At 43.9% G+C, this 18,999-nt stretch overlaps 1 protein-coding gene across 1 annotated transcript; it reads right to left on the bottom strand.

The window, feature by feature from the left end:
• Nucleotides 1-642: 642 nt before the first annotated feature.
• On the bottom strand, nucleotides 643-15,567 carry LOC117441904 (semaphorin-4B-like; the record flags this gene model as incomplete). Its single annotated transcript, XM_034077922.1, has 12 exons — nucleotides 643-758; nucleotides 1,744-1,927; nucleotides 9,035-9,173; nucleotides 10,180-10,361; nucleotides 11,243-11,364; nucleotides 13,260-13,379; nucleotides 13,772-13,868; nucleotides 14,870-14,968; nucleotides 15,109-15,144; nucleotides 15,233-15,250; nucleotides 15,426-15,461; nucleotides 15,550-15,567. Coding segments are annotated over 12 exons (1,167 nt in total), but the record flags the coding sequence as incomplete, so codon positions are not given.
• Nucleotides 15,568-18,999: the final 3,432 nt, after the last annotated feature.

Below are 18,999 nucleotides of genomic sequence, written 5' to 3' on the forward strand. Positions count from 1 at the left end.
CAACATGAGAGAAGTAGAAAGTACAGGTATTTGGGTTCAACATGTAAGAAGTAGAAAGTACAGGTATTTGAGTTCAACATGTAAGAAGGTTAGAATTTAAATGTCACAGCTGAAGTGGGCCAGTTGAGGTTCGGGATCGCTTAAACGGATTTAGTGCGTCGTCTGAATTGAAGCAGCAGTTAATTGAACTGGTTCTTCAGGAGTTAGTAGAGGTGAGACCTTGCTGATCCAGGTGGATCTGAGCCGAGCAGTAAACTTACATAGACTCAATAGGTTCTGTTAGGTCAACTAGTAGGTCTGAGTAATTGCCGGAATAAATGAACAGGCCTCCCGACTCCAACAATATCATAAACGTTTGTTTGACACAGACATTATTTTCTGACATAATCCAAAATCCCATGGAGGAATCCCATTGGACCAGGGAGATGCTGCATTCAGGGACATACACAGAAATACAACATCCCGAACCTCTCTATACTGCCAAAGATGGCTTAATGCAACTATAGACACATTAGCACATGGATAAATACCATCATTACATAAAAAAGACTTTAAAACCCTTTCTGAAAATCAAATTACCAAATGAGTTAATTTTGACTGTTTAGCTAAATATTTCCATCCCTCCAGATGAGTGTTGCGTACCTTTGAGGAGGAGAGGATGATGCTTTTGACGATCTGAGGCTGAGTGAAGACCTGAATCTCCTCAATCACCCGAGGTCCTCCGGCCAGCAAAACCACTTTGTGGAGGAACCCGGACTCTGCAGGACCAGAGGACGAACACGGTGTATCAAAACATTTAGAATAGAACAACTGATCAGAATCAGGGGCAGGTTTGTTGCCAAGTAGGTTTACACCAACGAGGAACTTGCCTTGGTGAGTGTCCTGTCTTGTAAGCATATATTCCTGCTATTGACTGCAGTATTTTTGACTTTTTTTAGAACATCTTAGTCATCCAGAAGTTCTGTACTGTTTATCTTTGATTTAATATTTTTCATTTTATTTTTACTTTACATTTTTAGTTGTTAATTCTCTATTCCACTTTTTTAAGTATTTTAATTGTAATGAACACACTGATGATGCTTCTGTAACTAAATAATTTCCCAAAATGGGATAAATAAAGTATATATCTATCTATATTTATATATATATCTATGGTGCGTAGGTAAACACACTAAAAGACGCACAATTTGTTCCCCCGATATTAGAGATGTGGGTACGGAGGAAAAGAGAGAGGGCTTTATTTCCTTTGTGAGTCTCCGGCACACCGGGGGGGGACACATCCAGGGGTGGTTCTAAGGGGGGCCAACAGAGGCCAGTGCCCCCTAACGCTGACCAGGGACTCCACTCCAAAAAAAAAGGTTACAATATTACGATTCCTTGGAACTAAATCAAATCAGAGACCCGGATGTACAGTGGAGATTAAACTGTTCATTACCTTATAAAAGAAAATACTAATAATATTTATGTTTTTTAATTAAATTGTAACTTAAATTTCCCAAAACAAATACCAATTACTGTATTTCATGTTTATTTTACACAATTACTTTATACTCTGTCTTTTTACCCGCTCTTATTGTGCCCCTCTCATGTAATAACCGGCCCCCCCCCCCAGTCAAATTGGTCTAGAACTGCCACTGCACATATTTATGTATAAAAGACATGCATTTTGCATGATGGGAGACGTTTAAAGTATAGAGGCAGAGAGGAGTGTAAGGAGGGCTGAGGGTCGCCCCAGCTGTTCACCTGTCAGCAGGAACAGGACGGTGTATTGTTTGCCGTTGAGGGCCTTCGTCCTCATCGCCGCCACGCGACTGTACCGGTGATCTGAAGAAACGAGCGGAGCGCCGGCCGACTTCACGCTGCCACTCGTCAGGAAACTCTTCTTCACTTGAGATAATTCAGAATCTGTAGCACTGTCCAGCCCACACTGTCAGCAGGACATGGAGGGGGGGTCACACGTTAACATTATCGTAGAAATGTATCACAAGTTCAAATTCAAAGGTTTTATCATCATATGCACATAAGCTACAGTGTAGGAATGGCAATGAAATGATTCTGACCTGAGCTCCTCCAACAATGCAACATATATAATAAAATACAAAAATAGAAAATCCAAAATAAAAAATTGTGCAAAAAGTCTATATACATGTAAATAGAATATGATATGTACAAGAACAGACTATGCAATTAATGACTTAAGACCAAATGAAATACGGTTTATTGCGGTGACAACTATTTATATACATAAGTAGATTAGGTTATAAGTAGATTTCAAGATGACTAACAGATGCATGTTTATTGAGGCGCTTCACAGAGCTGGCCTGTATGGCCTGTGGGATGAAACTATCCCTGAGTCTGGAGGTTTGTGTCCGGATGCAATTTCTGTGATTTCTCACAGTTTAAATTCACGCTTAGCGACTAAATGTTCTCAGACAGAAGGGTGGACCATTGTCAGGAAATTATCATATTGATCTTAGGTTTGTAATCACCATCTTCGCAAGTTTCGCCCGTCTGGCCAACATTTCAATGGCCTCTAAGACCTCCCCCCTTTTGTCTTGTTCCTGTATAAAGTGCTTGTTTTTCTGTAACGGGGTCAGATCCTTGTGTTTTGTTTAGCTACAAATGGTTCACATCGTCAGTTAGCTGAGTTTCTTCCCGTTATGACACATTAATAGGTTGTTAAACGTTAAGAAGCCCTGAGACACAGTTTTGTGAAAAAAAGCCCGCCGGCGGGGGCTGTTGGGCTTAACAGATGAAATGCTATAGCTTTTTATTAAATAACTAAACTTTGGTTTAAGCTTGTATTTGTTATTTTCTTACCAGAAGGTACGGAGCCCCTAAAGCAGAGATGTGATGCAGAGGTGAGTCGCGAATGGACGCGATGAACGGGAGATTATTATTATTTTTTAAATAAATGTTTTGGACCTCAGGCCGGAATCGAACCTTGGTCCTCGCGGGCGGTAGTGTTCTGTTACAGCCGTAGACTCGCAACGGGTGTTTGCGGTGGCGGATGCGGTGGCGGATGCGGTACCGGCGCTGTGAAAGTCCACCTATGCCAGAGCCAGCGGCCCACCGAAGGCAGCAGCCACACACACACACACACACACACACACACACACACACACACACAAGTTGCAGTCGGGAAGAAAAGCAATGTGGAGCGGCACCTCACCACTTCATAATAAAGGAGTTAACCGTGACACTTTTCGAAATCCCGTTTGTGTCCCCCCACTTTACAAATACGTTTATTGTTATTTTTAACGCAAGCCGTCATCGCCACGGAGGAGCACACAGCTTCTGTGAGCGAGCGAGCGAGACAGAGAGAGAAAGAGAAAGCGAGAGAGCACACCTTTATCTATATAATATATTGTAAAGAATAAAATAAATCATTCCAATAGGCAGGGTTGAGTAAGAGTTGTAACGGAAAACATGTAACGGCGTTACGTAATCAGAATACAAAAATCAACTGTATTCAGCTGGCGTTACATTTGAAAAAACGAGTAATCTGATTACAGTTACTTTCGTAAACCTGAAGTGAATACATTTTGGAATACTTATTGGAATTATTGGTGGAAAAGTTTCCTCAAAATGTAATATTCATTACCGGCAGAGCTGTGTGCACACTGCACTGCGCTGCAGCATGTCTGTGAGCGAGAGAGAGATGCAGCGTGTCTGTGAGGCCCCGCCCCCGCACGCAGAGGAGAGAGAGAGATGCAGGGTGTCTGTGAGGCCCCGCCCCCGCACGCAGAGGGGAGAGAGAGATGCAGCGTGTCTGTGAGGCCCCGCCCCCGCACGCAGAGGAGAGAGAGAGATGCAGCGTGTCTGTGAGGCCCCGCCCCCGCACGCAGAGGAGAGCGAGAGATGCAGCGTGTCTGTGAGCGAGAGAGAGATGCAGGGTGTCTGTGAGGCCCCGCCCCCGCACGCAGAGAGAGAGAGAGATGCAGCGTGTCTGTGAGGCCCCGCCCCCGCACGCAGAGGAGAGAGAGAGATGCAGCGTGTCTGTGAGGCCCCGCCCCCGCACGCAGAGGAGAGAGAGAGATGCAGCGTGTCTGTGAGGCCCCGCCCCCGCACGCAGAGGAGAGAGAGAGATGCAGCGTGTCTGTGAGGCCCCGCCCCCGCGCGCAGAGGAGAGAGAGAGATGCAGCGTGTCTGTGAGGCCCCGCCCCCGCACGCAGAGGAGAGAGAGAGATGCAGCGTGTATGTGAGGCCCCGCCCCCACACGCAGAGGAGAGAGAGAGATGCAGCGTGTCTGTGAGGCCCCGCCCCCGCACGCAGAGGAGAGAGAGAGATGCAGCGTGTCTGTGAGGCCCCGCCCCCGCACGCAGAGGAGAGAGAGAGAGATGCAGCGTGTCTGTGAGCGAGAGAGAGATGCAGGGTGTCTGTGAGGCCCCGCCCCCGCACGCAGAGAGAGAGAGAGATGCAGCGTGTCTGTGAGGCCCCGCCCCCGCACGCAGAGGAGAGAGAGAGATGCAGCGTGTCTGTGAGGCCCCGCCCCCGCACGCAGAGGAGAGAGAGAGATGCAGCGTGTCTGTGAGGCCCCGCCCCCGCACGCAGAGGGGAGAGAGAGATGCAGCGTGTCGGTGAGGCCCCGCCCCCGCACGCAGAGGAGAGAGAGAGATGCAGCGTGTCTGTGAGCGAGAGAGAGATGCAGGGTGTCTGTGAGGCCCCGCCCCCGCACGCAGAGAGAGAGAGAGATGCAGCGTGTCTGTGAGGCCCCGCCCCCGCACGCAGAGGAGAGAGAGAGATGCAGCGTGTCTGTGAGGCCCCGCCCCCGCACGCAGAGGAGAGAGAGAGATGCAGGGTGTCTGTGAGGCCCCGCCCCCGCACGCAGGGGAGAGAGAGAGATGCAGCGTGTCTGTGAGGCCCCGCCCCCGCACGCAGAGGAGAGAGAGAGATGCAGCGTGTCTGTGAGGCCCCGCCCCCGCACGCAGAGGAGAGAGAGAGATGCAGCGTGTCTGTGAGGCCCCGCCCCCACACGCAGAGGAGAGAGAGAGATGCAGCGTGTCTGTGAGGCCCCGCCCCCGCACGCAGAGGAGAGAGAGAGATGCAGCGTGTCTGTGAGGCCCCGCCCCCGCACGCAGAGGAGAGAGAGAGATGCAGCGTGTCTGTGAGGCCCCGCCCCCGCACGCAGAGGAGAGAGAGAGATGCAGCGTGTCTGTGAGGCCCCGCCCCCGCACGCAGAGGAGAGAGAGAGATGCAGCGTGTCTGTGAGGCCCCGCCCCCGCACGCAGAGGAGAGAGAGAGATGCAGCGTGTATGTGAGGCCCCGCCCCCGCACGCAGAGAGAGAGAGAGATGCAGCGTGTCTGTGAGGCCCCGCCCCCGCACGCAGAGGAGAGAGAGAGATGCAGCGTGTCTGTGAGGCCCCGCCCCCGCACGCAGAGGAGAGAGAGAGATGCAGCGTGTCTGTGAGGCCCCGCCCCCGCACGCAGAGGGGAGAGAGAGATGCAGCGTGTCGGTGAGGCCCCGCCCCCGCACGCAGAGGAGAGAGAGAGATGCAGCGTGTCTGTGAGGCCCCGCCCCCGCACGCAGAGGAGAGAGAGAGATGCAGCGTGTCTGTGAGGCCCCGCCCCCACACGCAGAGGAGAGAGAGAGATGCAGCGTGTCTGTGAGGCCCCGCCCCCGCACGCAGAGGGGAGAGAGAGATGCAGCGTGTCTGTGAGGCCCCGCCCCTGCACGCAGAGGGGAGAGAGAGATGCAGCGTGTCTGTGAGGCCCCGCCCCCGCACGCAGATGAGAGAGAGAGATGCAGCGTGTCTGTGAGGCCCCGCCCCCCCACGCAGAGGAGAGAGAGAGATGCAGCGTGTCTGTGAGGCCCCGCCCCCCCACGCAGATGAGAGAGAGAGATGCAGCGTGTCTGTGAGGCCCCGCCCCCACACGCAGATGAGAGAGAGAGATGCAGCGTGTCTGTGAGGCCCCGCCCCCACACGCAGATGAGAGAGAGATTTAAAATATATTGAAAGTTAGAAACGGAGATGGTTGGAGGATAAAATGTGCAAGATAACGTTTATGTAGCATTTCTTTATTGTCGAAATGATGACATTTATAACGGGATGAAATCAAAGTGAACGGCCTGCTGCTGCTGAAGGCATGGGGCAAGTGACTGGAACAGTTTTAAAAGTGATTACATCATATCAGATTATAAATAATAATGATCATTCATTCTATTTAGGGCGCCTTTCAAAGCACCAAGGACACCTTACCATCAGTGGCGGCCGGCCCATAGGGGCGCTAGGGGCGCCGCCCCACCTCTTGCCAGATACAAAATAAAAATAAAAAATAAATATTAAATAAAAAAACATATATTTAAAAAAAATATATTTAAAAAATATATATATTTTATATTTTAATTTTTAATGAACAAGGTAAATATCATACAATTAGTATCACAAAAATGTATAATCTACAATACAATCTCGTTTAAAATTGTGTTACGATGTCTAAAGTTACTGATAAGTCACCTGTTTCCTGCCTGGCCTTGCCCATGGCATTAGTTTATCATTACGGGGCAGAGCCCCCGAGCGAAACAGCAGCAACCAGCAGGTTGCAAAAGTCTCAATAGTAAACCGTGCCGCCGAAACATAATTTCAGCCAATCAGCGCCGTCAAATATTTTGGTCACATGGGCGCTCACGTTGGCGCCCATGTTGCTTACGTGCGTTGACCTGAGGAGTTGTTTTTTAGACTCGTGGGTGACCAAGGTGACGCAGGTCCTCGGTCCGCCCAAGAGCTACTCTCCAATCCTTTTGAAAGGAGAAGTTTGGGAGATAAATTGATACTTAAAGACCTTGGACCGGACCAACCCGATTTTTATATATCACAGCAAGCTCGTGAAAAAGACAAAACGTATCAACAAGGCTTCTCACATGGCTAGCTGGATGCAAACAGGTAAATGCTATCTTTTGTTTCCCATGCTTGCTCTTCAAACAGCCGGGGACAGATACGATCTGTTCAGAAACTAGACAAAAGTTAAACAAGTACAAACCACAGACTGTCTGTGTCATGGAGAATACAGTTGCTGGTTTATTTATGTCTGTAGGCCGTTGTTGTGAGTGTGGACGGTCGGAGCATATATAGCGTTAGCTTAGCCAAGCTCCATTCAGGGAACAAGCATTCTAAAAGGTTTTTCGCCTGCCGTCTGTCTGCAGACTTGTCAAAGCATTAATTCATGGTTTTTACTAACCGGTATCAGTATGTTGTTACGTCGGCATCATTTAGAAACGTGTATTACAATTTAATCACGGCAAAATATGTTCATGTTGTTGTAGCTGTAGCTCCCGAGCCAGCGCGTCTTGTTTGAATGATGCGAGTAAACACAGCTGACAGCTGCGGTGAAACTCGAGCGACTCGAGCGATGCGATAGGAGCGTTTAGAGCGAAGCGAATATTCGCATCGCGTCCGGTCTGAACGCAGCATTAAAGCGAGCTCCGCGCTGCACTGGAAACACGCCATTACATCACCAGAAGTCCTAATTTAAGGGGTCATTTCTCCCCAAAAAAAATGTTTTACTCCCTCTATCAATAGCCCCACCAAAAATATTTTCCACCAGCCGCCACTGCTTACCATGCATAACATATTCCAAGGAAAGGTTTTAAGACAGGACAAAGAATGCAGTCCGGTGATGTTTGTATGTGGGTGCAGATGAGAGGGCTGTCAGAAGGACACCAACATGCTGTGTTTGAGTTCTTGATAAGCCATGAGAACATTAAATACGTGTCTCCTGTTCACCAACACATACCTGTTATGGAAAAATAAAATATTCTAAAAGTCATCTGAATACGTTCGGATTACTTTCAGAGCCATGTATTCAGTAACTGATTACATTTACAAAGTAACCCTCCCAACCCTGAGTATAGGACAGTGAAGAAAGGGGAGTGATTAGTCAAATATGCATACATAGAAATAAAGAATGCTAACTAGGTAACATAAGATAAGAATAAACTAGTTTAAATGATTTGTTATTGGTTGTGATCGTATTCTAAAGATGTTGGATTATTGAAAAGCTACAGCTCCCTTTCGTCTGAGTGCTGAGAGCTGAGTCCATATTCATCTGGTGCTCAAAGAGATCGATTTCACTTCAGCATCTAAAATAAAGCAGGTTCAAATAATTAAATTGCTACATGTTCTTTTAGTAAACACTGCAAACGGGTCCCACAGACCCAAACAGCACACAGAGGTTAAAGGTCAGCATATAATAATGTTAAAATGTGCTAAATATATACACTGCAAAAAACTAAAAAGAGAGGAGTAGAAGTAGCTCACGACAGGTTGAAGAGGCCAAAGTGGGGAATGGCAGAACAAGTGTGCGAACCACTCGCTGCCCTAAAGGGACATGAACACCGAGAGAAAGTTCCCGGTGCGCCAAAACTAATCCGTTTTCCTGACTTCATTTTGTTTCTCAGATTTTTTTTATGTCTCTTAAACCGTTATGCCGACTTTTTTTACTTTTCTTTTTTTCCATGTCCCTTTAGGCCAGAGTTTCTCAAACCTTTTCATACCAGGGACGAATTAACCAATAAAACAACTCTCGCGGACCACCCTAACCCTAACTCCACAAATATAAAAAACACATCGTTTTTCTAGAACAGATTACAAATCGCCTGAAAATGGTACAACAAGTGGCAGCATGTGTGACGAAGCTGTGGCGCTACATCATGCAACTGAAACTGAACCTCGCTCCATTGCGGAGATATTCCCGCGAGAGTGCGGAAAACTTATATGTATTTATTTATTTCAAATATGAAATGTTACTAATATACTCACGGACCACTAGGGGGCGCTCACGGACCACCAGTGGTGGACCACACTTTGAGAAGCACTGCTTCAGGGGCTCCGTAAGAAGGTCATTAAGTTTGGAGTTTCCACCACAAACATCTTAGAACTCAGTTCAATTAAAACAGTCAGAATCACTAAGAACAGAAGTGGGCCCACATCCAAACCCTGATGGACGCCGTTTCTTTGTTTTTGTCAAGGAACCACATTTAGTTGATTCACTAGTTTGGATCCTGGCTTGGACTCGTGTGACAGTACGTCCTCACCTGTCCCAGGTGGGAGTGTGTTCCCAGCAGGGAGCTCCACAGGTGTGTTTGTGTGTCGAAGGTCCGGTAGCTTCCATTAAACACCGCCTGGACGTCCTGCAGCGTAAAGACGCAAACCGCCGACTCTGCCCCCGAAGACCTGAAGCAGACGGGAGGGAGAACCGAGAGGCTTGATCTCAGACACGACGACGACACTTTCATGGTCAGATCAGGTCTGAAATGCCCCTTGCACAGCAGCTCCATGTGTCAACAGACCAACACCAAGACACGTGAGAAACAAACAACAAACATGTACATAACCAACCCGGTATCACGGCAAGACGTGATACCGGGTCAAACATAACCGCAGGACCAGTGAGAGAACAGGCTTCTTCTATTCAGATGTTTACATTTAGGATTGTTTGTTTCCAGTCTTTTAATTTCTCTAATTGAACAATGCCGGGTCTTTTTATGCTGCAACGCAAACATTTCCCAAATTGGGATCAATAAAGTGCTTCTTATCTTATCTTATGTACCTTCCGCGGACATTGTGAGTTTTGGACTTTAGAAGTTAGTAAATCAATAAGCAGAGAGGATAAGGAAGCGAAATCAAACATATCCACTTCCTCCCGAAAGCAGAAGAGGTGACAGTGACTGCCTGATCTGCACCGCGCTGAGAGTGGGTCCTCCTGATGGACCGCCGCGTACAGCCAGAGGGACATGTGGCGTCCGCACTGATCTAATAACACAGTTTCGTCTTGAATCAACTTCTTTTGATGAAAAGTCATTTCCCTTTTCCTGGAGTCTCAACAGAGGACGTTTGGCCAGACTAATACATTTCTAATGCTAATAAATGAAACCATTCCCAGTTAAGAATGAGATATTAATTATGAATGCCATAAATGATTGCATTTAGTTTCTTATGTTTCCAGTGTGATAGCTAACGGAAGCTAAATCCATTTCTCTTATTATAAGAATGACCCACTAAAAGGATTTCTTCTCAACTAATGGGGAAATTACGTTGTAAAAACAATAACTTTAACGCTCTCTCGTTCAGATTAATGTGAACAGATTAATCAGATGCCCTGCTGAACATAACGGTCCAACAAGGAGGACCAACTCGAGCTTGCAGTGTGAAAATCGGTGATCCGCCGCTGGCCCCGTACCACTGCGAGGTGAAGACGCCGTAGAACCGCGTCTCTGAGGAGCTGGCGCCCTCCGGTGGTGGGAGGGTGAAGACGTGCTGCAGGACGTTGAAGGGAAGCTGTTTGGGAACCTGGCAGAGCAGCGGCGCTTTAGCGAAGGACGTCCACTTATTCTGGAGAGTCCGCTGCCCCCCCACATCGTCCTGTGGAGACAACGCAACAACGTGTTATACACTCAGATCTGAACCCAGAAGAACCCGGACCCATTTAGACTTTTGGGGAAATTATGCGGAACATGTTTTAGACTTAATAATAGACCACATCGAACACATTTCTGACGAGTAACCCCCCCTTAGAGATCTGAAAAGTTACTATATGTCACATTGGGCGTTAATGTAATGCTTATTAATAACTTACTTAATGAGGATTGTTTTTTGGTTTAAATTTAGTTTAACATTCTTTTAATTGAAGAATATACGAAGCAACATGTTACACATTTATATATCTTTAAGTGGTGTCCCTCGATTCAAACACATCCCTGTAGCTTTTTTCAGAATACTTTTTTTGTTCTCCTTCAAAATCCTGACTTTTTTCAGAATTCCGAAAATATTCTCAACATTCTGAGTTTTTCAAGAAATCTATTTTTTTTCTAAAAATTCTGACATTTTTCAAAATCCCGAATCCCGGGACTCAATAATAAAAAGACAAGAAAATATACAAATAAAACGATTTAAAATACAACAAAAAACCATAAAATGTAAGACAATCTTGCTCTAATGTACATTCTCTTCCAGATATTGAAGGGACTGTTATTTTGTATTTATTGATTGTTGTGTTTTTATTTATGTCTTAATGTGTGCATATGTAAACATGTGTCTTGATTGTGTATATATAGGATATACTTATTTTCACACATATTTTTATATATATTTGTTTTTATATTCTGGATTGTGGGAAAGGTATTTCGATCTCTGTGTCCACACAAACTGAAAGATTGACAATAAAGTTGGCTTTGACTTTGACTCAGGAGGATGTGGCGTAATCTTAAAGCAGCTCCATTATATATATTAATGTTTTCCGTCACCTTGCAGACTTGAGCGACGCGAGCGATCCGCAGCTCGTCCACAAAGCTGAACTCTTTCCCGACTTCAGTGAAGAAGAAGAACAGCTTCCTGTCCACCGCCGCCGAGCCCACGAACGCCGGCTCTGAAACAGGAAGTACAATTAATTTATTTATTATTTTACATATTTAATAAATCAACAAAACTTTTTTTTCAGAATACATTTTTTCTCTCAAATGTCTGACTTTTCCCAGATACATGAGAGCAACACATGCGTCACTTCCGGGCAACAAGTACGGCTCCGCCCACTTTTGAGGGAAAACAAAGCGGTCATTTGAACGGCGGTCGATACACATTCTGAAGTTTTTGCCAATCCGATCAGAAATGTTTGAAACCCGTGGATTTGTGGATCTTCAAAGAGCCCGATCACGAGGTCAGGCAAACTATTACATTCAATCATTGGAAATCGACGATCGGGCTCGATATATGGTTAAATATAGCAGCAGGCGATCGATGTCCATAGATGAGAGTAACATCTACATCACTTTACGGCCCCGCCCACTTTTGGGGGAACCAACGCTGTCATCTGAACGGCGATCAAGCCTGAAGCCACAGAGCTCTTCTGTTCTTAGAGGAAGTTCAGAAACACTGAACTCTGGATCTGTTTTAATGTTTGAGGAGCAATAAACGACCCGGCAGCTTGTTGGCTGATACAACTATTATGTTCCGCCTCGCTCATGAGAGAAACAGCCTCGCCTACTGATTTTAATTTAACCATATATCGAGCCCGATCGTCAATTTCCAATGATTGAATGTAATAGTTTGCCTGACCTCGTGATCGGGCTCTTTGAGGATCCACAAACCCACGGTTTTCAAAAATGTCTGATCGATTGGCTAAAACTTCAGAATGTGTATCGACCGCCAATCGAATGACAGCTTTGTTTTCCCCCAAAAGTGTTCCGTATTTGTGACGCAGGTGTTACTCTCATCCATACCGATTCTTTTTTTAGAATACATATTTTCTTTCCTCAGAATTCGATATTTTTCCAAGATTTTCAAGAAATCCGTTTTGTTCTCTCCATATTCTACAATTTTTCCAATTTGGGATTATTTTCAGAATCCCACATTTTTGCCCAAATTCAGTTTTTTTCAGAATCCTGATTTTTTTTCCCTCAAAATTCAGTTTTTTTCCTCAAAATCCCAGATTTGTTCAGATTACTACTTTTGTCACATTCTTTTTTTCACATTGTGAGTTGGGACTTTTTCCATTTCAATTGACACCTTCAGTTTATGGGACAGCCGGATTTTTGTTCAGCTTGACATTTAAAATACGCAGAGTTTTAGAAACAGGATCAAATGTAAAGAAACACAGAAGTGAGAAGTTCTTCCAGACATTGTATTTTTTGTTTGGCTAAAAGAGGAAGTGAATTATCGCTGATAGGAAACAGGAAGTTGAGCTGTCTGAAACCTCTCGTCTTTAAAATCAGCATTTTATTAAACAAAAACCTCAACAAATCAAACTTTGAATGTATTAATTTATTATTGTTATTATAATTATTTACTAATGTAATTATTTATTTATTGTTTCAACATTACAAATATTATTATTGCTATTTTGTTATTATTATAGTTTACATTTATTTGTATATTTATTTAACTTATTAGTTTTATTATAATTTTGTTATAATAATTATAATGTGTTCTTATTATTATTATTGTATTTATTATTATAATATGTATTACTATTATGTATTATTATTATTATTATATTTATTATTATTATCATTATAATTGACATTATTTATTATTATTATTATTATTATAATAATAATTGTTATTATTATTTTTATTATTATTATTATAATAATTGTTATTATTATTTTTATTATTCAGAATCAGAATACCTTTATTCGTAAAGTCTACAAATATTAAAGATTAAAACAAATTAAGAAATTACACAATTGACAAAATACACATCCTGTTACAGTTATTATTGTTGTTGTTGTTGTTGTTGTTGTTGTTGTTTGTGCTGCCTCTCACCCTGCAGCAGGGCGATGGAGGTGTCCTGGCTGACGTCCTGCCCCCCCCGGCTGAAGTGTCTGGAGATCTGAGCTCGTTCTCCTCTGAAGTCGGTGGTCGAGGCGGTGAAAAGCTCTCCGTCTGCGCAGAGAACCACGATACGTTGAACACGACCTCAAATCAACTTTGGTTTCATGAAGCGTCTCTAAACCCTGCGTCAGAGAGCCGAGGCCTGTTCGACGAGCCGGTTCCACCTGGATGTGTGTGAGTTAGCCGGTCTACAGGTTCATGATGGCACGCCCGTCTAACACACCGTCTGACTTCCATTACCTCTGACTCAGCGTTTCCTCAACTTAACGTGTTGTTAAAATAATGCTTCTGCATCCAGTCTGTGACGCAAGCATATCCAGGGCACGTTGAACAGGCTTCGTAGTACAGGCCTCGGGTCAGAACGCTTTGGAGAGGAATCATTCTCTGTTGCTCTTCATGATGTTAATGTGTATGCATCTTTAGGAAGGGGCGTTCAGACTGACCCACGGTGAGGGCGCTGTTTCTCTGCAGCGGGCTGAACGGACAGCGTAGCTTAGCTTTCGCATCGACGAGTCCAACCAGAGAGAAGCTTTCTGCGTCCTGAAGACCAATCACAGAGTCACAGAGTCGCTGAGTCGCAGAGTCGCAGAGTCGCAGAGTCGCTGAGTCGCAGAGTCGCTGAGTCGCTGAGTCGCAGAGTCGCAGAGTCGCTGAGTCGCAGAGTCGCAGAGTCGCAGAGTCGCTGAGTCGCAGAGTCGCTGAGTCGCTGAGTCTCAGAGTCGCAGAGTCGCAGAGTCGCAGAGTCGCAGAGTCGCAGAGTCGCTGAGTCGCAGAGTCGCTGAGTCGCTGAGTCGCTGAGTCGCAGAGTCGCTGAGTCGCTGAGTCGCAGAGTCGCTGAGTCGCTGAGTCGCTGAGTCGCTGAGTCGCAGAGTCGCTGAGTCGCAGAGTCGCTGAGTCGCTGAGTCGCAGAGTCGCTGAGTCGCTGAGTCGCAGAGTCGCTGAGTCGCTGAGTCGCAGAGTCGCAGAGTCGCTGAGTCGCAGAGTCGCAGAGTCGCTGAGTCGCTGAGTCGCAGAGTCGCTGAGTCGCAGAGTCGCAGAGTCGCTGAGTCGCAGAGTCACTGAGTCACTGGAAGATCCATCATTTATATCAGTCAGTGATATACAGTAAGTACTCAGATGTCGACTTGTACTAGAGTAAAAGTATAAGTACTCGGATATTGTACTAGAGTAAAAGTAGAAGTACTCAGATCTTGTTCTTGAGTAAAAGTAGAAGTACTCAGATCTTGTAATTGAGTAAAAGTAGAAGTACTCAGATCTTGTAATTGAGTAAAAGTAGAAGTACTCAGATCTTGTACTTTAGTAAAAGTAGAAGTACTCAGATCTTGTTCTTGAGTAAAAGTAGAAGTACTCAGATCTTGTAATTGAGTCAAAGTAGAAGTACTCAGATCTTGTAATTGAGTCAAAGTAGAAGTACTCAGATCTTATATTTACCTTTCCACAAAGTTAAATAATACACAGTACTTGAGGAACTACACGTGGTTATTTTCCACCACCAGCGTTACTGAAGCAGAAATGAAAGTGAGTTTCAGTGATTCACGTACGATGAAGGCGTCGTGGGGGCTGAAGGCGAAGCTGCCGCAGACGTACAGGTGAGACGAGTTCACCTGAGAGAGGACGCTCACGAAGTTAGGACAGTCCACCTGAGAGAGGACAACATGAGGTTAGGACAGTCAACCTGAGAGAGGACAACATGAGGTTAGGACAGTCAACCTGAGAGAGGACAACATGAGGTTAGGACAGTCCACCTGAGAGAGGACAACATGAGGTTAGGACAGTCCACCTGAGAGAGGACGCTCACGAAGTTAGGACAGTCAACCTGAGAGAGGACAACATGAGGTTAGGACAGTCCACCTGAGAGAGGACAACATGAGGTTAGGACAGTCCACCTGAGAGAGGACGCTCACGAAGTTAGGACAGTCAACCTGAGAGAGGACAACATGAGGTTAGGACAGTCAACCTGAGAGAGGACAACATGAGGTTAGGACAGTCAACCTGAGAGAGGACAACATGAGGTTAGGACAGTCAACCTGAGAGAGGACAACATGAGGTTAGGACAGTCCACCTGAGAGAGGACAACATGAGGTTAGGACAGTCCACCTGAGAGAGGACGCTCACGAAGTTAGGACAGTCAACCTGAGAGAAGACAACATGAGGTTAGGACAGTCCACCTGAGAGAGGACAACATGAAGTTAGGACAGTCAACCTGAGAGAGGACGCTCACGAAGTTAGGACAGTCAAACTGAGAGAGGACAACATGAGGTTAGGACAGTCAACCTGAGAGAGGACAACATGAGGCTAGGACAGTCAACCTGAGCGAGGACAACATGAGGTTAGGACAGTCAACCTGAGAGAGGACAACATGAGGTTAGGACAGTCAACCTGAGAGAGGACAACATGCGGTTAGGACAGTCAACCTGAGAGAGGACAACATGAGGTTAGGACAGTCAACCTGAGAGAGGACAACATGAGAGACACGGGGACCAGAGATGGCAAAACTACACACATCCTGTATTCGAGTAGAAGTACAGATACAAAATTATCTAAAGGAACCCTTAACTAAGACTTTAAGAGACACCTGAACTTAAGGTGTTTTTATTCAAAGGAACTCTTAACTAAGACTTTAAGAGACACCTGAACTTAAGGTGTTTTTATCTAAAGGAACTCTTAACTAAGACTTTAAGAGACACCTGAACTTAAGGTATTTGTATCTAAAGGAACTCTTAACTAAGACTTTAAGAGACACCTGAACTTAAGGTGTTTTTATCTAAAGGAACCCTTAACTAAGACCTTAAGAGACACCTGAACTTAAGGTGTTTTTATCTAAAGGAACTCTTAACTAAGACCTTAAGAGACACCTGAACTTAAGATGTTTTTATCTAAAGGATCCCTTAACTGAGACCTTAAGAGACACCTGAACTTAAAGTGTTTTTATCTAAAGGATCCCTTAACTAAGACCTTAAGAGACACCTGAACTTAAGGTGTTTTTATCTAAAGGAACTCTGAACTAAGACTTTAAGAGACACCTGAACTTAAGGTGTTTTTATCTAAAGGAACCCTTAACTGAGACTTTAAGAGACACCTGAACTTAAGGTGCTTTTATTCAAAGGAACCCTTAACTAAGACTTTAAGAGACACCTGCACTTAAGGTGCTTTTATTCAAAGGAACCCTTAACTAAGACTTTAAGAGACACCTGAACTTAAGGTGTTTTTATTCAAAGGAACCCTTAACTAAGACTTTAAGAGACACCTGAACTTAATGTGTTTTTATTCAAAGGAACCCTTAACTTTAAGAGACACCTGAACTTAAGGCATTTGTATCTAAAGGAACTCTTAACTAAGACTTTAAGAGACACCTGAACTTAAGGTATTTTATTCAAAGGATCCCTTAACTGAGACCTTAAGAGACACCTGAACTTAAGGTATTTTTATCTAAAGGAACCCTTAACTAAGACTTTAAGAGACACCTGAACTTAAGGTGTTTTTATCTAAAGGAACCCTTAGCTAAGACTTTAAGAGACACCTGAACTTAAGGTGTTTTATCTAAAGGAACCCTTAACTAAGACCTTAAGAGACACCTGAACTTAAGGTATTTGTATCTAAAGGAACCCTTAACTGAGACCTTGAGAGAGACCTGAACTTAAGGTGTTTTTATCTAAAGGAACCCTTAACTAAGACTTTAAGAGACACCTGAACTTAAGGTGTTTTATCTAAAGGAACCCTTAACTAAGACCTTAAGAGACACCTGAACTTAAGGTGTTTTTATTTAAAGGAACCCTTAACCAAGACCTTAAGAGACACCTGAACTTAAGGTGTTTTTATTCAAAGGAACCATTAACTGAGACCTTAAGAGACACCTGAACTTAAGGTGTTTTTATCTAAAGGAACCCTTAACTGAGACCTTAAGAGACACCTGAACTTAAGGTGTTTTTATCTAAAGGAACCCTTAACTGAGACCTTAAGAGACACCTGAACTTAAGGTGTTTTTATCTAAAGGAACCCTTAACTAAGACCTTAAGAGACACCTGAACTTAAGGTGTTTTTATCCAAAGGATCCCTTAACTAAGACCTTAAGAGACACCTGAACTTAAGGTGTTTTTATCTAAAGGAACCCTTAACTAAGACCTTAAGAGACACCTTAACTTAAGGTGTTTTTATCTAAAGGAACCCTTAACCTAAGACCTTAAGAGACACCTGAACTTAAGGTGTTTTTATTCAAAGGAACCCTTAACTAAGACCTTAAGAGACACCTGAACTTAAGGTGTTTTTATCTAAAGGAACCCTTAACTAAGACTTTAAGAGAGACCTGAACTTAAGGTGTTTCTATTTAAAGGAACCCTTAACTGAGACCTTAAGAGACACCTGAACTTAAGGTGTTTTTATCTAAAGGAACCCTTAACTAAGACCTTAAGAGACACCTGAACTTAAGGTGTTTTTATTTAAAGGAACCCTTAACTAAGACCTTAAGAGACACCTGAACTTAAGGTGTTTTTATCCAAAGGATCCCTTAACTGAGACCTTAAGAGACACCTGAACTTAAGTTGTTTTTATCTAAAGGAACCCTTAACTGAGACCTTAAGAGACACCTGCACTTAAGGTGTTTTTATCTAAAGGAACCCTTAACTAAGACCTTAAGAGACACCTGAACTTAAGGTGTTTTTATTTAAAGGAACCCTTAACTGAGACCTTAAGAGACACCTGAACTTAAGGTGTTTTTATCTAAAGGAACCCTTAACTAAGACCTTAAGAGACACCTGAACTTAAGGTGCTTTTATTTAAAGGAACCCTTAACTGAGACCTTAAGAGACACCTGAACTTAAGGTGTTTTTATCTAAAGGAACCCTTAACTAAGACCTTAAGAGACACCTGAACTTAAGGTGCTTTTATTTAAAGGAACCCTTAACTGAGACCTTAAGAGACACCTGAACTTAAGGTGTTTTTATTTAAAGGATCCCTTAACTAAGACCTTAAGAGACACCTGAACTTAAGGTGTTTTTATTAAAGGAATCCCTTAACTAAGACTGTAAGAGACACCTGAACTTAAGGTGTTTTTATCTAAAGGAACCCTTAACTAAGACCTTAAGAGACACCTGAACTTAAGGTGTTTTTATTCAAAGGAACCCTTAACTAAGACCTTAAGAGACACCTGAACTTAAGGTGTTTTTATTTAAAGGATCCCTTAACTAAGACCTTAAGAGACACCTGAACTTAAGGTGTTTTTATTTAAAGGATCCCTTAACTAAGACCTTAAGAGACACCTGAACTTAAGGTGTTTTTATCTAAAGGAACCCTTAACTAAGACCTTAAGAGACACCTGAACTTAAGGTGTTTTTATCTAAAGGAACCCTTAACTGAGACCTTTAAGAGACACCTGAACTTAAGGTGTTTTTATCTAAAGGAACCCTTAACTGAGACTTAAGAGACACCTGAACTTAAGGTGTTTTTATCTAAAGGAACCCTTAACTAAGACCTTAAGAGACACCTGAACTTAAGGTGTTTTTATCTAAAGGAACCATTAACTAAGACTTTAAGAGACACCTGAACTTAAGGTGTTTTTATCTAAAGGAACCCTTAACTAAGACCTTAAGAGACACCTGAACTTAAGGTGTTTTTATCTAAAGGAACCCTTAACTAAGACCTTAAGAGACACCTGAACTTAAGGTGTTTTTATGTA

The sequence above is a fragment of the Pseudochaenichthys georgianus genome, unplaced genomic scaffold (assembly GCF_902827115.2).
Source record: "Pseudochaenichthys georgianus unplaced genomic scaffold, fPseGeo1.2 scaffold_2132_arrow_ctg1, whole genome shotgun sequence".
Lineage (NCBI taxonomy): Eukaryota > Metazoa > Chordata > Actinopteri > Perciformes > Channichthyidae > Pseudochaenichthys > Pseudochaenichthys georgianus.